This window comes from Rissa tridactyla, chromosome 7 (genome assembly GCF_028500815.1).
Source record: "Rissa tridactyla isolate bRisTri1 chromosome 7, bRisTri1.patW.cur.20221130, whole genome shotgun sequence".
NCBI classification, from domain to species: Eukaryota; Metazoa; Chordata; class Aves; order Charadriiformes; family Laridae; genus Rissa; species Rissa tridactyla.
In genome coordinates, this window is record NC_071472.1 from 21831009 (window position 1) to 21845274 (window position 14266).

Genomic DNA, 14266 nt, shown 5'->3' on the forward strand with positions numbered 1-14266 from the left:
CATGCTGTGAAAATACAATTCAGTTCAGCAACCATGTCCCGCACCTCCCTTATTCCCAGGGCAAACCTTAGAAGTGATGGCAAAATAAAATATAATCACAGGTACATTTATTTCAAGAATTCCACAAATGGTTTTGTTTATGATGTTTGTTACTGGATCAATTCCCAGCTTATAGAGAAGTTTTGTTACTTTCCAGTTGTAAATCTACCACTCTGCTGGAAGCTTGTGGATTTCGTCATTAAATACATTGGAGAACAGAAGCCATTCTAAATAGCAAAAATTATGAGAAATAACTGCCCTTGGTGAAGTATACACATCATCCCCACTCCTTACAACAGAGATTGGAATGATAGACATTTTTTTAAGATAACAAAAAAATGAGAACAAAGAAAAGAGAGAGAACTGAGAATTACGGGTTATGGTACTGAGCCAATTATCAGGCTCATTCTGCCTCTAGCCAGAATAGATTTTGGGGTTTGCTTGTTCACAGGAGTTTGTTTCTCCTAAAAAAAATCTAAGCCTCAAACTTAAACATTAATAACACAGGAGTAGGTCTACTAGGTACCTTCAGCCCTTCTGTAACTTTATATGTAATGAATTTTGTAAGAAAGAGGTCAAAAAAGCAGGCCTACGTGAAAGCGGGAAGATCAGCACTTGAGCTTCAGCTCAGACTAGCGAGTGCTATCTCATCCTCGATCTTCTGGCACGTGGAGGAAATCATATTTCACTTAAATCCTAATGACTCTCCTGCTGTAGCATGGCACAGGCAACTGTCTGCTGCTAGCTACACCTTTGACTTGTCATTCTGAATTGTATCTGTCTGTCCAGCTCCCCAGAAGACAGATTCCTCAGAAAGGATCAGAAAACACACGGTTTCCAAGTGTGGTAAACCAGCTATATTAGCTGAAGAAATGTTTTTGTAAGAAACACAGACACGCACAAACTTTTATCTGTAAATAACACAACTGGAGTGCCATTACATACAATTCTGCCTTAGCGTTTTCCCTACACACTATTTTCAGTAAGATATGCAATAATATAGCAGAAGAATCCCATTTGCCAGTGCATCAAGTAAAAATTTTCCATTTGCCCCTTTTGTTCTTCCCCAGCCTTAATTCATCTAGTGTGCAGGAACTGTATTAAATTAGGTCCTGGGACATTCCAAATTACCGTCAGTAAATTATCTTCCTGTCATAGGAGCTAATTTAACCATCTTAGATTGCTTCAGATAATTTGCAATTCTTACCTATTAACCATTAACAAGTCTCCTAATTTAACATGAAATGTCTCTGTTATTAATCTAAATAGTCAAACCCTCTGACAGTGACCTTCTCAAATCTGCAACTGTAACAACTTTGTGGTTGGACTGGAAATTTCGAATCAAGGGTGGTAATTCCTCCCCACCCCCTTTCCACCTTTCCCTGGTGCTATGAACAGTCCCGACCAAGCACTAAATCACAGACAATTGCCTTAAACCCCTGTTTGCAGAGCTCCTGCGAGGGCCCACTGCCAAGACACACGGTGAGCACAGCCTCACAGGAGAAAATCTGGATTACAGGATTTCACTCCTCCCCACTCTCAAATTCCTCTTCCTCAATGAGACTGAGGATACAGAAGCATCAGTACATTTCAACAGAATGATCGCTCGGTCAGTCCGGGTCATAGTTACACGCCATGGCAACAGATCAAGCAACAACTGAGAACCAGCATTTTCAATTCATTGCAAAATTCAAGTACAGTCTCTTAATTAAACTTGAGCTTTAAAATAATAATGGACTATATTAAGTATTTAATACCAGAGCCTTTCAAAAGCTTTGCATGGAATTATCTAAAACACATTTCTGCTAATTTCACTTCTGGGGCAACATACTCCAAGACACAACAGCGGAAAAGAGAGAAATAAATTGGAAATTGCCACCTCCAACTGAAGAAGCAGCTCTGACAGTAGGCAATATTTTTACAAGTTAGACACACAGAGAAAACTACTAAACCAAAAAGGTAATAAATACAAGTAAAGGACAGAAAAATCAGATACTGAAGTTGGAAACCGTCCAGGCTAACAGAGTTAAATACCAGCACTTGTATAAAGAGTGCCATGGGATTCTTTAAAGATTATTTCAGAGTGCGAGTTGTGCTTCTCATCCACAACAAGGAATTTGCACTAAACAGAGTCTGGTGTTAATCTGGCATTCCCTACTCAATTACTGAATGAGTCCAACTCTGCTCTGCTTGGGAAAAATAACAGAATCTGACCATCCAGTAAAAGAATTACTGAAACACATTCATTCTTCTGCCAGAATTCCTCCTTTGGGAAGGTAATTTTTATGGGTACTATGAACCTTTTTCGGAACATACCACTAGGAAAAAAATGCAAACTATCATCTAAAATTTTATGGGTTTTGGTGTAGCATAGCCTCATTATAAAAGAGGAAAAAACCGAAGCCAGAGGAGCACTTACTTCCCCCTCTGCCCTGCCCTTGCTCCTGTTGAAGGTTGCCCATCATCTTAGGCCCAAATCTCCATGCGCTACTCTTCAAACCTTTTGGCCCACACTCCCAAGACTCATATTTCTACCCGTCAGGCTCTAAATGCCAAACATATTCCGGGCTGCAACAGAAGAAGTGGAAGGTGATTCTGCCCCTCTACTCCGTTCTCCTGAAACTCCACCTGGAGTACTGCATCCAGCTCTGGAGTCCTCAGCACAGGAAGGACATGGACTTGTTGGAGTGGGTCCAGAGGAGGGCCACAAAAACGATCAGAGCGATGGAGCACCTCTCCTATGAGGACAAGCTGAGACAGTTGGGCTTGTTCAGCCTGGAGAAGAGAAGACTCCAGGGAGACCTTATTGTGGCCTTTCAGTACCTAAAGGGGGCTTTATAAGAAAGATGGGGACAAACTTTTTAGCAGGGCCTGTTGTGATAGGACAAGGAGTAATGGTTTTAAACTAAAAGAGGGTGGATTTAGACTAGATGTAAGGAAGAAATTTTTTACAATGAGGGTGGTGAAACACTGGAACAGTACCCCATCTCTGGAAACATTCAAGGTCAGGTTGGATGGGGCTCCGAGCAACCTGATCTAGTCCCTGCTTACTGCAGGGGAGGTTGGACTAGATGACCTTTAAAGGTCCCTTTCAACACAAACCATTCTATGGTTTAGTATATGGCAAGTGCCATCAGAGTTTTCTCTCCACCATCCCTTCTTGCCTCAGGACCCTGGGGAAATGCCTTCTCCCCTCAGGTGCTAGTCCAGCCAGCCTCCATCACACAGACAGGGCTCATTCCCATCTGAGATGCTCACCTTTTGCTGTCACCTTATCACATGGCCCCTCTCTGGGGACGCGAAAGGAAAGCAATGAAGACGTGAGACCTTCCTGATCCTTCTCTTGATGTGTTTACTTCCCTTACCCTCTCATCCTCTCCATGAGTCAATTCATTCCTCTCATATTTTGCCGGTATTTACATTTTTACCCACATCAGTACTGATTTTTTTTAAACAGTAATTCTCAGCATCTAAAACCAGTGTGTTCTGAACTCATCAAACTACTGCAGTTTATATAATTTGATTGCCTCAAGTGAATTATTTTAAAAGAAAAAGTTTCCAACATTTTAGATGATATACTGAGCTTTGAGTCTTCAAGTCTGGCATCTAATGTTCACAATGTTTATCTGAATATCAAGCCATACTTTAAAAGCTATATAATAGCAGTAGATGAAGCATCACAGGAAATTGTTTCTGCCCTCATACTGTAGCTAACTTGCTCCATAATAATATGGTTCACAACTTATGGTTCATTTTAAAAAATCCCATAAAAATTCTCTGATGTGCTCAAGTCTCCATCAGCTATATGAGTTAATGATCAATTTATCAAAAGACATCAACAGAATAGTTTAAAATCTGCAGTGGAAGTGCATAAATGCAGAAGCCCCTGTGAGGATATTATCTGTTTACTACCTTACAACCCCAAAGGAATGCTGCGTGACACAAAGCAAGTCATCTACACCACTTTTATTCACTACAAATGCCAAAACTAAACTAGCAGTATTTTTACTTTCAGATGGTCAAAAAATATTTACTCAGTAAGTTAATTACAACAAAAGAGAGCAGTTAGGGGCTCTTTCTTTCTCCATATACAGCTGCCTTAAGTGTAAGCTCATTCACCCTGCAATGCTCCCAGCCTAAGGACAGCTGCATACTGTCCTGTCCATACAGGCTGGAATGCAGAAGGCGGCTTCCTGCGTCACCCAGGACTGACCGTGAGTGACTGAGGGCCTCCAGGTTTACATTCTATGATACAGGATGTAATTTATTTTTCAGACTTTTATGAAGGAACCCCATACAACTGGCCTTCTGCTAACAAAACAGAAAAAACAGTTGAATTAGTGCAAAACAGATTACAGCAACCGTTCAAGCACTAACACTTTGATATTCTGAACACTACTGTCCTCACAAAACAGCATCTCTGTAACTTGTCACTTAGGTTACCGGGTCTGGTACAAGCTTGTCAATGCTTCACTGGAATGCCAGCCTCAAACCTACTCTGGCCTTTGTTTAAGGTAAGGTCCAAGCACCAAGACTCTCTAGGGCTGGGGAGGGAGACTCCTAATCCTATGCCCATAAAGCAGCACTATACTGTTACCATAGTCACCACTTCTCCAGAGCTGTGTTTTCTGAATTTGCTCACTGCAGCTAGACCTAGACCCAAAAAATGCAGGACGCAGGAGTCCTCTACTCTCAGGTACAACCACTCACTGCCAGACCAGGGCCACTATTGGTGTCCCCAGAAGTACAGGCCAAAGATTTTAACAGAATATACTGACAGATACTTGACACTGACTGGAGAATGAGCTGAGATAACTCCCCACAGGTAATCTGATCGTGGAAGAAATATAAGTATTTTCTTAGAAGTTAACAAATAATCATCATCTCCTTTCCCCAAGTAAGGTTTCTGTTAACTTAGCAAAGAACAAGACATTCGAATATAATTCTTGACAAGTATTCATCAGACTGCACAGCTCTGCCATGCTCACAGCAGCCTCAGCTGTTCCCCTCCCGGGGTCAACAGTGGAGGGGAAGCACAATGAGGGACCTTGCTAAACACAATGTCTATAGCAGCCAGCCAGTGGCTGCCTCGAATTTCTGTGAATGTTCCGTAAACAAATAACTCTTGCCTTTAAAGTCACAAATATGAAGAAACGCTTAAGTACTAACTCTGAATCTACACCACTCGGCAGAAGTATAGGGCGCTTGTAGCCCTCGTTCACAGATACGCACTTTGCAAAGTCCCAACTAAAGGAAAAGTGCTGCTCAGTATACCCTGCACTCCTATATTCCCCCCAACCATGCACACACACACTTACCATGTGCTAGCTCTGACCCTACTCACATGCTCAGGTTTCCATCAGAAGGAAACCCAGACATACGGTGCACAGATGCGTAACAGCCCACCTCCTACCACTGAGGCAGGACACAGCCAGAGCTCACACGGGGACGGGAGCGTGCACCGCAGAGCATTCTTCCCTCCAAAGTCGGTCAGCTTAAATTAACAAAATTCACTCTGCAAAACTATGCATTGATTTTAGTTTTTTCCAAGACATTGCCAATAGTGTTCACACGCACCAGAGTATATCTGCTGTTCAAGACTACTTTGTTTTGTTTAAAGGAAACCTTTCTGGTTCCTAAAATTGAAATTATTGTTTCTTCCCTCTCTACTAATAACCATCTAAACCTTCATAATTGTAACACATTAATCTAGTTGCTACAGACTTGCTTTTAGTGAGGGGAAAGGAAGAGAATTTCTCACCCATCAATTAAGAGGATTCTTAACAAGAACAAAAGTTCATTGTGCAAATAAGAGTTGGGAAACTCAAGTCTCCTAGGATCAATCTTTCTTCACTTCTGGCTTAAGAGCTGCAGAAAACAAAGCATAATCCCTGACATTTCACTGTACTTGCAGGACTAAAACGTTTGCCCTGCGGATATGCCGACACTGCAAGTAACTGGGTAGACGCTGATCACTCTATAGGTTTCATTGTAATGTAAAAATACCCAGCGCACCTCACTAGTACATCCACGTAGCACTATAAACTGCACTGTTTTGTAAACGGTTTCATCTACCTGTCTGGCAGCAGAGAGATGAAAAAGAATATTGATAGCATAACTGGGCAGTTATGTAAATTGGACAACTAAACCAGATCCAAATAATCTCTAAGTCTTTTCTCTCCCCACAATAAAATTTATTACTCCTCCCTTCAGTAAACAACCTTTGGCAGCCATATAATTTTTTGCAGCTGTCACTAGAGAAGCAGTTGAAGAAAATGGAAGATAAGAGATTTTGGAAGCTGGTACTCATTCTGTTAGATTTTTTTTTTTTATTACTATCAGTTTTTGATGCTACTGTTTTAAAGCTACTTGTTATGCATAAATCTGCTATTTGTTTCTAACACACTGGTTGCAATTTTGTAAATATTTCTCCATTGGACTTTTTATCTTTTTGCTAGCATAAAAACCCCATAACATTTAACTTTTCCCCATAGCAATAATTAAGAGTTTACAGCCTCTGATAGATATCACGTCACTGCAGACTAGATGTAAACAAATTTTAAAGTGAGCGGCAGTAAGTTTTTTAACTAAGTTGACCATTTAAGGAAAATGGCTCTAAATATATAAAAAGTTATCAAAGCTTCTTATGAAAAAATACTTTTATCCAAGAACTAGACCACATAATTAAACAATTCAAATCTTAGTTATAAACTGATTTTAATTAAAGGTAATCTGACTCATTTTAACTATGCATGAATTTAAGTCAGACAACATATTTGTATCCATTCTCTAAAATATCTGTCACTTCTCCACAGTGGCTGATCAAACTTGCCAGTGAAAAATGTTTTGAGTAGGCAACTTGTAATACAGCTATGGTTTATTTCTGTCAGAGGCTGACTGCTGAAGTGTGAAAGAAACTCATTAAAAATCTCTCACTGTGATCCTGCATTGCAAGGAAAAAAAAAAGAAAGAAAATACTTAATGAAGGGTACACTTAGCCTGAAGACACATTCATATTCTGCTTTTCATTTTACACTATTTCAGTAAGCAATTAAAAGACAGCAATTAGTCACAGAAACACTATTCATACTGGTCATACTGGGAGATTAAAGAGGCTAACGCTTATTTTATGTTAATATTATGGAAGTAATGAGGGAGATCAAGAGTAATATGGCCAACTAAAAAGGAATGCTAAAATAAACAGAAAAATCTCTTACCTTAATCTTAAAACAAGATTCACCGCACATGGAACTTCACTATATTCGTCACTAACAGCAGGCTGAGACTATTAAAGAAAAAAGCAAAAAGTCTCATAATGGATGCCAAAGGAAAAAAAAAAAATCCCCAAATACTTGCCATGTAAACAGTTCGAAGTTAACACAGAATATTTTACACATCTCTAACTCAAAAACCTTTTAAAAACTTTCAGTAACACAGTCTAAAATACAGCTGATACCAGTAAAACTGCCATATTTCAATTACAGAGATACAAATGATAAGGCCTGCATAAAGCACTGAGTGTAAGAGCTTTTAATCCACCTTGCATCAAAGCTCCAATAACCTATTAAATAATACGCACGCAGTGAGAACACCAAGCTACTACTCACATTATTTTTGTGTAACAGCTTTGGTTGTTAAAGAAGTCTTGCATCTACCCATCTGCAAAGAACTAGTAGCATGTCAAAGCAGGCATCACAACTCGGAGAGTGTCTTTCACGGAGAAAAATCAGGAATACAGATATCTTTCACACTATCACTCCTCCCTCACACTATAATACCCTCCCCAGACCTCAACTAACATTTATATGAAGCCTCAAGCAAAACGTGTATCCTAAATACAGAGTACCTCGGGGTCCTCTACCCCACTATGGTTTCATACCCAACTGGGCATATTGTCACCACTGACAGAAGCCTGTTCAAAGGTTACAGTCAAGTCCTCCAAAAATAAAGACTTGCACCACAAATCGCATTTGATTGTTTTCCAACAGTTTTTCACATCAAAGCTACTTTAAAAAAAAAAAAAGTGTTACACAAGACCTGTATCTTATCATCTGTGTATTTTTAAAAGTTAATGAATAGTCGGAAAATTATTAAATCACTAAAAGGGGACTAGATTTTTTTCTGCTTCAGTAAGTTCCTTCCATTCATGTAACTACTACTATTATTTTCTTCAACAGACCTGTTATTTCAGTGTATAGAAATGTGCTGCCAACAGATGAACAGGCACACACCAACGATGACAAGCTGCACTAGTCTCAGTTCCAAGTCATCTTCTGGAGCATTTAGGAAAACAAAAATCAGCAGAAGACTTCAAGCAGAAGCTTTTTTATCCTTCATAAACTAAACAACTCATAACAAAAGAGTTACCTGTACAAACTAAGTCAGAAACTGTAGAAGTCTCAATTTGTAAGACATAAAGAGACTGTCTGGTGAAAGTTTTGTTGACGTGTTTTTTTTTCTGTACTCAACTTACATAAGACATCTCAGATGCTGAAGTGCTATGTAAACTAGCTCTGCAACGGAAAGACTGAGGTCATCACAGGAGCTAACGGGAAGAAACCTGGCAGGAAGCTGTTAGTCTTTTAGAAGATTTCTATGACACCAATGAAAATCAGAGAATCTAAAATTGCAGGTGAAGTGGCAAGGGTCACTCACCCAAGGAATAGACATTTTTAAAAGAGCACTTTGGCTGTAAGCCAGTAATGCTATTAAGCAATTATTTATAGCAGCGATGCTTCCCACACTCTCAGCACAGGGCCATGAAACTCAATATGATATTTTATTCCTCTGAATTAATTTGATATGCCACAGTACTGAACTATTGTACTGTATATGGGATGAAGCATTTTAATTACAAGCTACATGTCGTGATACAAATCCTAAGAATGAAAAATTATTTGGAGATCTTCTGGCTACTCCAAAACAGCAATCATTACTCCGACAAAAAGACAGCAATTAGTGTGATCCAATTATGAAGATTCATTAAAAACAGACAAATTACCTATTTTAACCAATTCTCCTGGGCACAAACATAAAGTGACTTTGAATTTCCTATCCATTTTATCCAGCGTGTGCTCAAGTTAATTGTTACAGGCCCAGCCACATACAGCTCTATCCTCACAACTACTTGCCATACAAGGCTGCAGAACAACACCTCTGCCTTAATTCACATTTTTAATAACAGAAATGAAAAAGAAATCCCTTCACTCTAACACTTGGAAGAAAAAAAAAATTGATAAAGACATTTTTACCTCTGTGTTCTCCTCCTCTTTTACTCTTCGTGACTGGAAAACAAATGGCAGTGAGAGATGAGCTATGCAGTTTACACATTAAAGATCTAGAAATATTAACAATTGACATCAGACAGAATATCTTGCAGAGTGTAAATGTCTTGGCACAAACAAAACTTACCTTTTCCTGAGAAACAGCAGCTTTGCCTTCCTCACTCTTCTCATCCATTTCATCATCACTCCATTCCCAGTCCCCATCTTCTGTTTTATGGAGGTGACCACTGGAACCTGGTACTCGTCTGACCTACCAAAATAGTAAGCGTTCGACATTACACAGACATCTTTACTCTTTATTGGTGTTCTGGTTAATCAGCAATTCTTTGGGTTTTTTGTTCTATATATGCTTTCATTAGTTTCCTGGAAGAGTCACTGGCATACTGGAATAATATCTGACCTCAGGCGTCATGCTTGAGCCAATGGGAACAGCTAAGCTATACAAAATTCATGTAAGGAAACGGGCTTTGAATATATTTTACAACTGCTTAGGAACAAGCTCAAATAGATGACAATTGCTTACTACGAACTAACCCTTGAAATGAAAGGAGGCTATTCAAGGAAGCAGAAGTTACACAGACAAGGCTGTTCTTGGGACACAAGTCTTAAAAACTTTAATTGTTCTGCTAAAACGTTTTAAAATGTGTAAAGATGTCAAGGATACTTTAAAAGTAAAGTTATCCTTACTAAAAAACAAAAAAAGCAGCTGCATGCAGACTGAGAAGGTAGGCAGGCATGCACAACACCAAACTAATTGGGCAAACTCCTATAGATCAAGCAGTCTAATGAGGCTTAATAGGAGTACGCAGCAGCTAATTCTGAAAATCAAATACTCTTCTGATGCCATCTTGCTCTTTTTCAGAGCCTGACAACATGCTTGTTTTCCCTGGGTCATGTTCAGGCTATTTGAGCAAAACAAAAGAACATCGAACAATTCTTCCCACACCTTGGTGTACATTTATGAGACCCATGAGATGGCTGGAAGCACAGCACAATAAGCAGCAGCCCCACTGGTGTTTAGATTAAAATCAGTTTCTCTAATTATTTCACATTACTGAACCAAGACACAGTTCCCACCACACAACTTCAAATGCTCGTACATTTGAGAGGTAAGCTCTCCAGCGCCCATCTGCTCCTCTCTCTTCCCTTTTGCACATACAAGACTAAACTAGAGTAAAGGGTGAACTTTCCAGAACCTCAGCACCTCTGTACCTTTTTCAGTCCTTATGATATTTCTTTCTTACATTTCTTCCCTGCACAATAGGATAAGAGTACCCTACCCAGGTTCTCTGTATTTTGTACTCATTTGAAACTGAGAAGAGGGGAAACCTATGCAGGGCACCGGGGGAATATCCTCTTCCATCACTAGAGGGACTAATTCTGCACTATTTTCACCATTTTCCATACCAGGCTCCTAATGCACCAACTGAGCAGCTCTCGCTGCCTCAAAGCTTGGTACAAGAAGCTTGTGTGTGTTTGGGAGGGAGGACCAAGCAGAAGTCAACAGAAGCAGTAGCACAGCAATTTCTTACTCAGCTGCAATCAACCCCGGCACAATCAGTGGGCTCTTACTGTCTACATCATCAGGGATTAGCACAGATACAAGGTAATCTAGCAGACAATTTTCCGGTGCTTGTGGATATAATTTGTTATCCTTCAAGGAACAGTCCTGACACAGACTTTTGTTTAACAGTACAAGCATTTTCCCCAACAGCTACACACGAACCTGTAAGAGGACGTCAACCACAACCAAACCCATGCTTTTCAAACAGAATAGAACAGAATAGAATGGTTTACAGACACATTCACACGCTACACCATGCACTAATCAAAATCTCTTCTGCATCCATTTTCAGTTGTTCTGAAGACTTATTCTAACTAGAATGATTTTAATGGAGCTTAATGATGCTGGCAGAGAGTTATGGGAGAAAGCTTTACTGATGAAGATGGAGTGCATTTCAAGTTTTTAAACAGATTGCCTTTTAATAAGCAATAAACAAATGGCTTAAGGAAATGAAAATAAGTTACCGCAAAATAAAATACCGTGTTAAATTAAACAATTTTCTTGAAAGGTGTCTGAAGGCAGAAAAACAAAAGTTTAGACTTGTATTCTGCTTCAATCAGAGTGATTACCACGAGCACACATATTCACAGGAAAGAAATCATAATTTCAGCTATAGGAAAGTAGCCAACCTATTCAACCTGCAAAAAATGTGAAGTTGTTGCCTATGACATTATTTTATTGGTGGGTGTGCTTAACACTTGCATTACTTAGCAAATTAATTTGCATGACTTTTGATTAACAGTAGCTTTGCTCAGGCTCAGTTCTCGTTAAAGCCACAAAGACTCAGCCACGTAGGGAGGGCATGTACCCTAGGTGCGGGACAGAGCAAGAGCCAGGCATCACGTCCGGCTTTTCATTCATCATAAACCTGTACAACATCAGATATAGAATGGAAATTTAGAATTTAGAATTTAGCTTAAATTTCTGTTGTAGTAGAAAGCTATCATAACAGACTCGATACTAGTATAGCGCTGCTTCTCTTCAGATTTTTCTAGTGTCTTTTCCAGAGCACGTTCATTAAAATTCATACTGGTAGTAATACATGTGAAGTATTTCAGAACACTGCTAGCATTTTACCATATTCAGCTCACATTAATAAAAAGCAAAAACACATCAGAAGTAGTAAAGGAATAAAACCTATACTGTACAGCTAAAGCCTTTTAGGCTTTGAATTTGGCACAGCCAGAGAACCAGTTTAAAGGGCTAAGATAAAACAACTGAGACAATCTACTAGCTTGCTACCGTGGGAAGAGACAATCCCGAGACGTCCAGCATGGCTGCACCATGACCTAGCTGGTTATACAGTGAGCAGATTCAACCCACCAGCCTGGGAGAAAAACTAGTCTTTTTTTTCTTTTCTGAATAAGTTTTTTTGTAAGATTCGTGAGTTAAAACAGTCCACCTTGAGGTCAGATAGCAAAGACTGTAAGCAAACAGGCAGAAACAAGAAGGGCAGTGAAAGTGAAGTTGGATTATCTTGTTTTGGCAGCAGCAATCCCTCAGGATCCTCAGAATCACACACTCTAAGATGCTTACAACGCAGCATCATGACTGGAGTGCACAATCTGCCACACCAAGTCTCCTCAAGCTTTCGTTTGTGCTCCTACAGCTGTGCAGACAAGCCAATTGAAAAATTAACATGGAACACAGTTAGCTTGCAGCCAAATCAGCTTTTTAATTTAGCTGATCATGAGCTAGCGCAAGTGCTAGAGCCTGCATAAGAGGAGAAGCTGGAACATCATTTTCAGTAGCAGCCCCAATCATCCATAGTAAGAAAGCACTGTAAACTCCCCAAAAGTGATAGACATAAATATGAGCAGGGAGCAAATATATCCAGACACAGCATACATAATAATACATTAAATAATGTCAAAAGTCCTAAGACCTTTTGATAACCACAGGATAAAATCAAAGCAATTTTGTCCGCTAAAGAAACAGATTCTTCTTAAACACTTGTCTTTGGTCACCAAACACCTGTCTTTTGCGCCACCCCAAGTCCTAGTTTGCTAGTATACAATCTATCTTCTGCTCTAACTTCCCCCCCCCGCCCCATCTCACAAAACCCTGCAGAATTTAAGTGAGCACATTTTTATAAAGGTATGCCAAATCTCTACACTAAAATCTTCTGAAGACTTACACTTAATCACAATCGAGTCTTTCCGACCTTTTGGATTACTCTTGAAGTGTTCGCCGCAGTGTGGTAAAGCTCTATATCCCTTTTGTCCTTACAGGCCTAAACAACCTTCAACACAGGAAAAACACAGGAAAAACCTTTTCCAGCAAGTACACTAAGGGTTATTATAACAGGCCTGTGAGGAGAGGAAAAGAAAAAAGGAAAAAAAGGAACAAAGATAAGCAATCACTGAGTGGCACCGGAGCCAGAATTGCTCTGTCAGAAATGCATCTTTGTCAGGGTAGAAACAAAGAGAGCGTTTCTCTAGATGATATTCTCATATACCTTACTGTTTTGTTTCCTTTCCATTTACAAGGGCAGGTGTGCAATACACAGAACTGTTTTGCTGAAGAATAGTTATATGCATACGTGTACTGAAATGTAGCCTGTTAGGCACTTATATTGCACAATAACAGAAGAATCTATGCCTCAGGTGTCAAGCATTTGTAGCAAAAAAACATTACGGTATGCCCATCAGGGGAGAGGCAGGGAAATGATTATCCCATTTTCTCCCATCAAACCATAGTACCCTATGGCAAAGCTTACAAATTCTTTCCTTTGGTGGTGGGCAGCTTAAGCTGCTCTTTGAAATGCTGCAGCTTGTAGAAGTTCATGAAAACGCTGCAATGGGCCAACACAAAAATCACTACATAGAAATGATGAGGAGAGTTCATGGGGACATAACGCTCAGCTGTTACCTAAAAAATAAACTAGATGTCTACTGACAGAAGGTTATAGAAAGCTGTGTTCACCACTGTACAGACTATTCATTTATGCTTTGCCAATAATCTCAGCCTCACTGGGTCACTGCAGGAACCCATGGAAAAGCTGATAGAAACAGCAGCAGATCTGAAAAGATCACACAGACAGATCAATAACATCAAAGTATTTTCAAACAGCCACGCTATTCCTATCCAAATTCACAGAGACAATGCAACATGATGAATGCCTCAGAGAGCATCTAAAGTCCCAGCTCTGCTCAACAAAAGTGTTTTTCGAAATGTATGTTGAAGATACACTTCACAAACACGGACATTAAGAGTTTTTCTAGCCTCAAAATAAAGTGCTAAAGGAAACTAATGTGAATGAACAACGCCAAGCGTATGCAAGGCAGACCATTCATCTCAACGTGTAGTATTACTCTGTGAGGGAAAAGAATTACCTGAAGACAAGAAGGAAGGAAGTTCAAACCATGCTTATCTCAGA

General features: G+C 39.6%; 1 protein-coding gene across 1 annotated transcript in view; it reads right to left on the minus strand.

Moving 5' to 3' along the window:
• STK39 (serine/threonine kinase 39) overlaps positions 1–14266 on the minus strand; it is a 102343-nt gene that overhangs the window by 34574 nt on the left and 53503 nt on the right. Inside the window, exons 11-13 of the mRNA XM_054209989.1 lie at positions 9451–9573; positions 9291–9323; positions 7257–7324 (exon numbers count right to left, since the gene is read on the minus strand). Coding sequence (XP_054065964.1) covers positions 7257–7324; positions 9291–9323; positions 9451–9573 — 224 coding nt within the window. The remainder of the gene's footprint in view (positions 1–7256; positions 7325–9290; positions 9324–9450; positions 9574–14266) is intronic.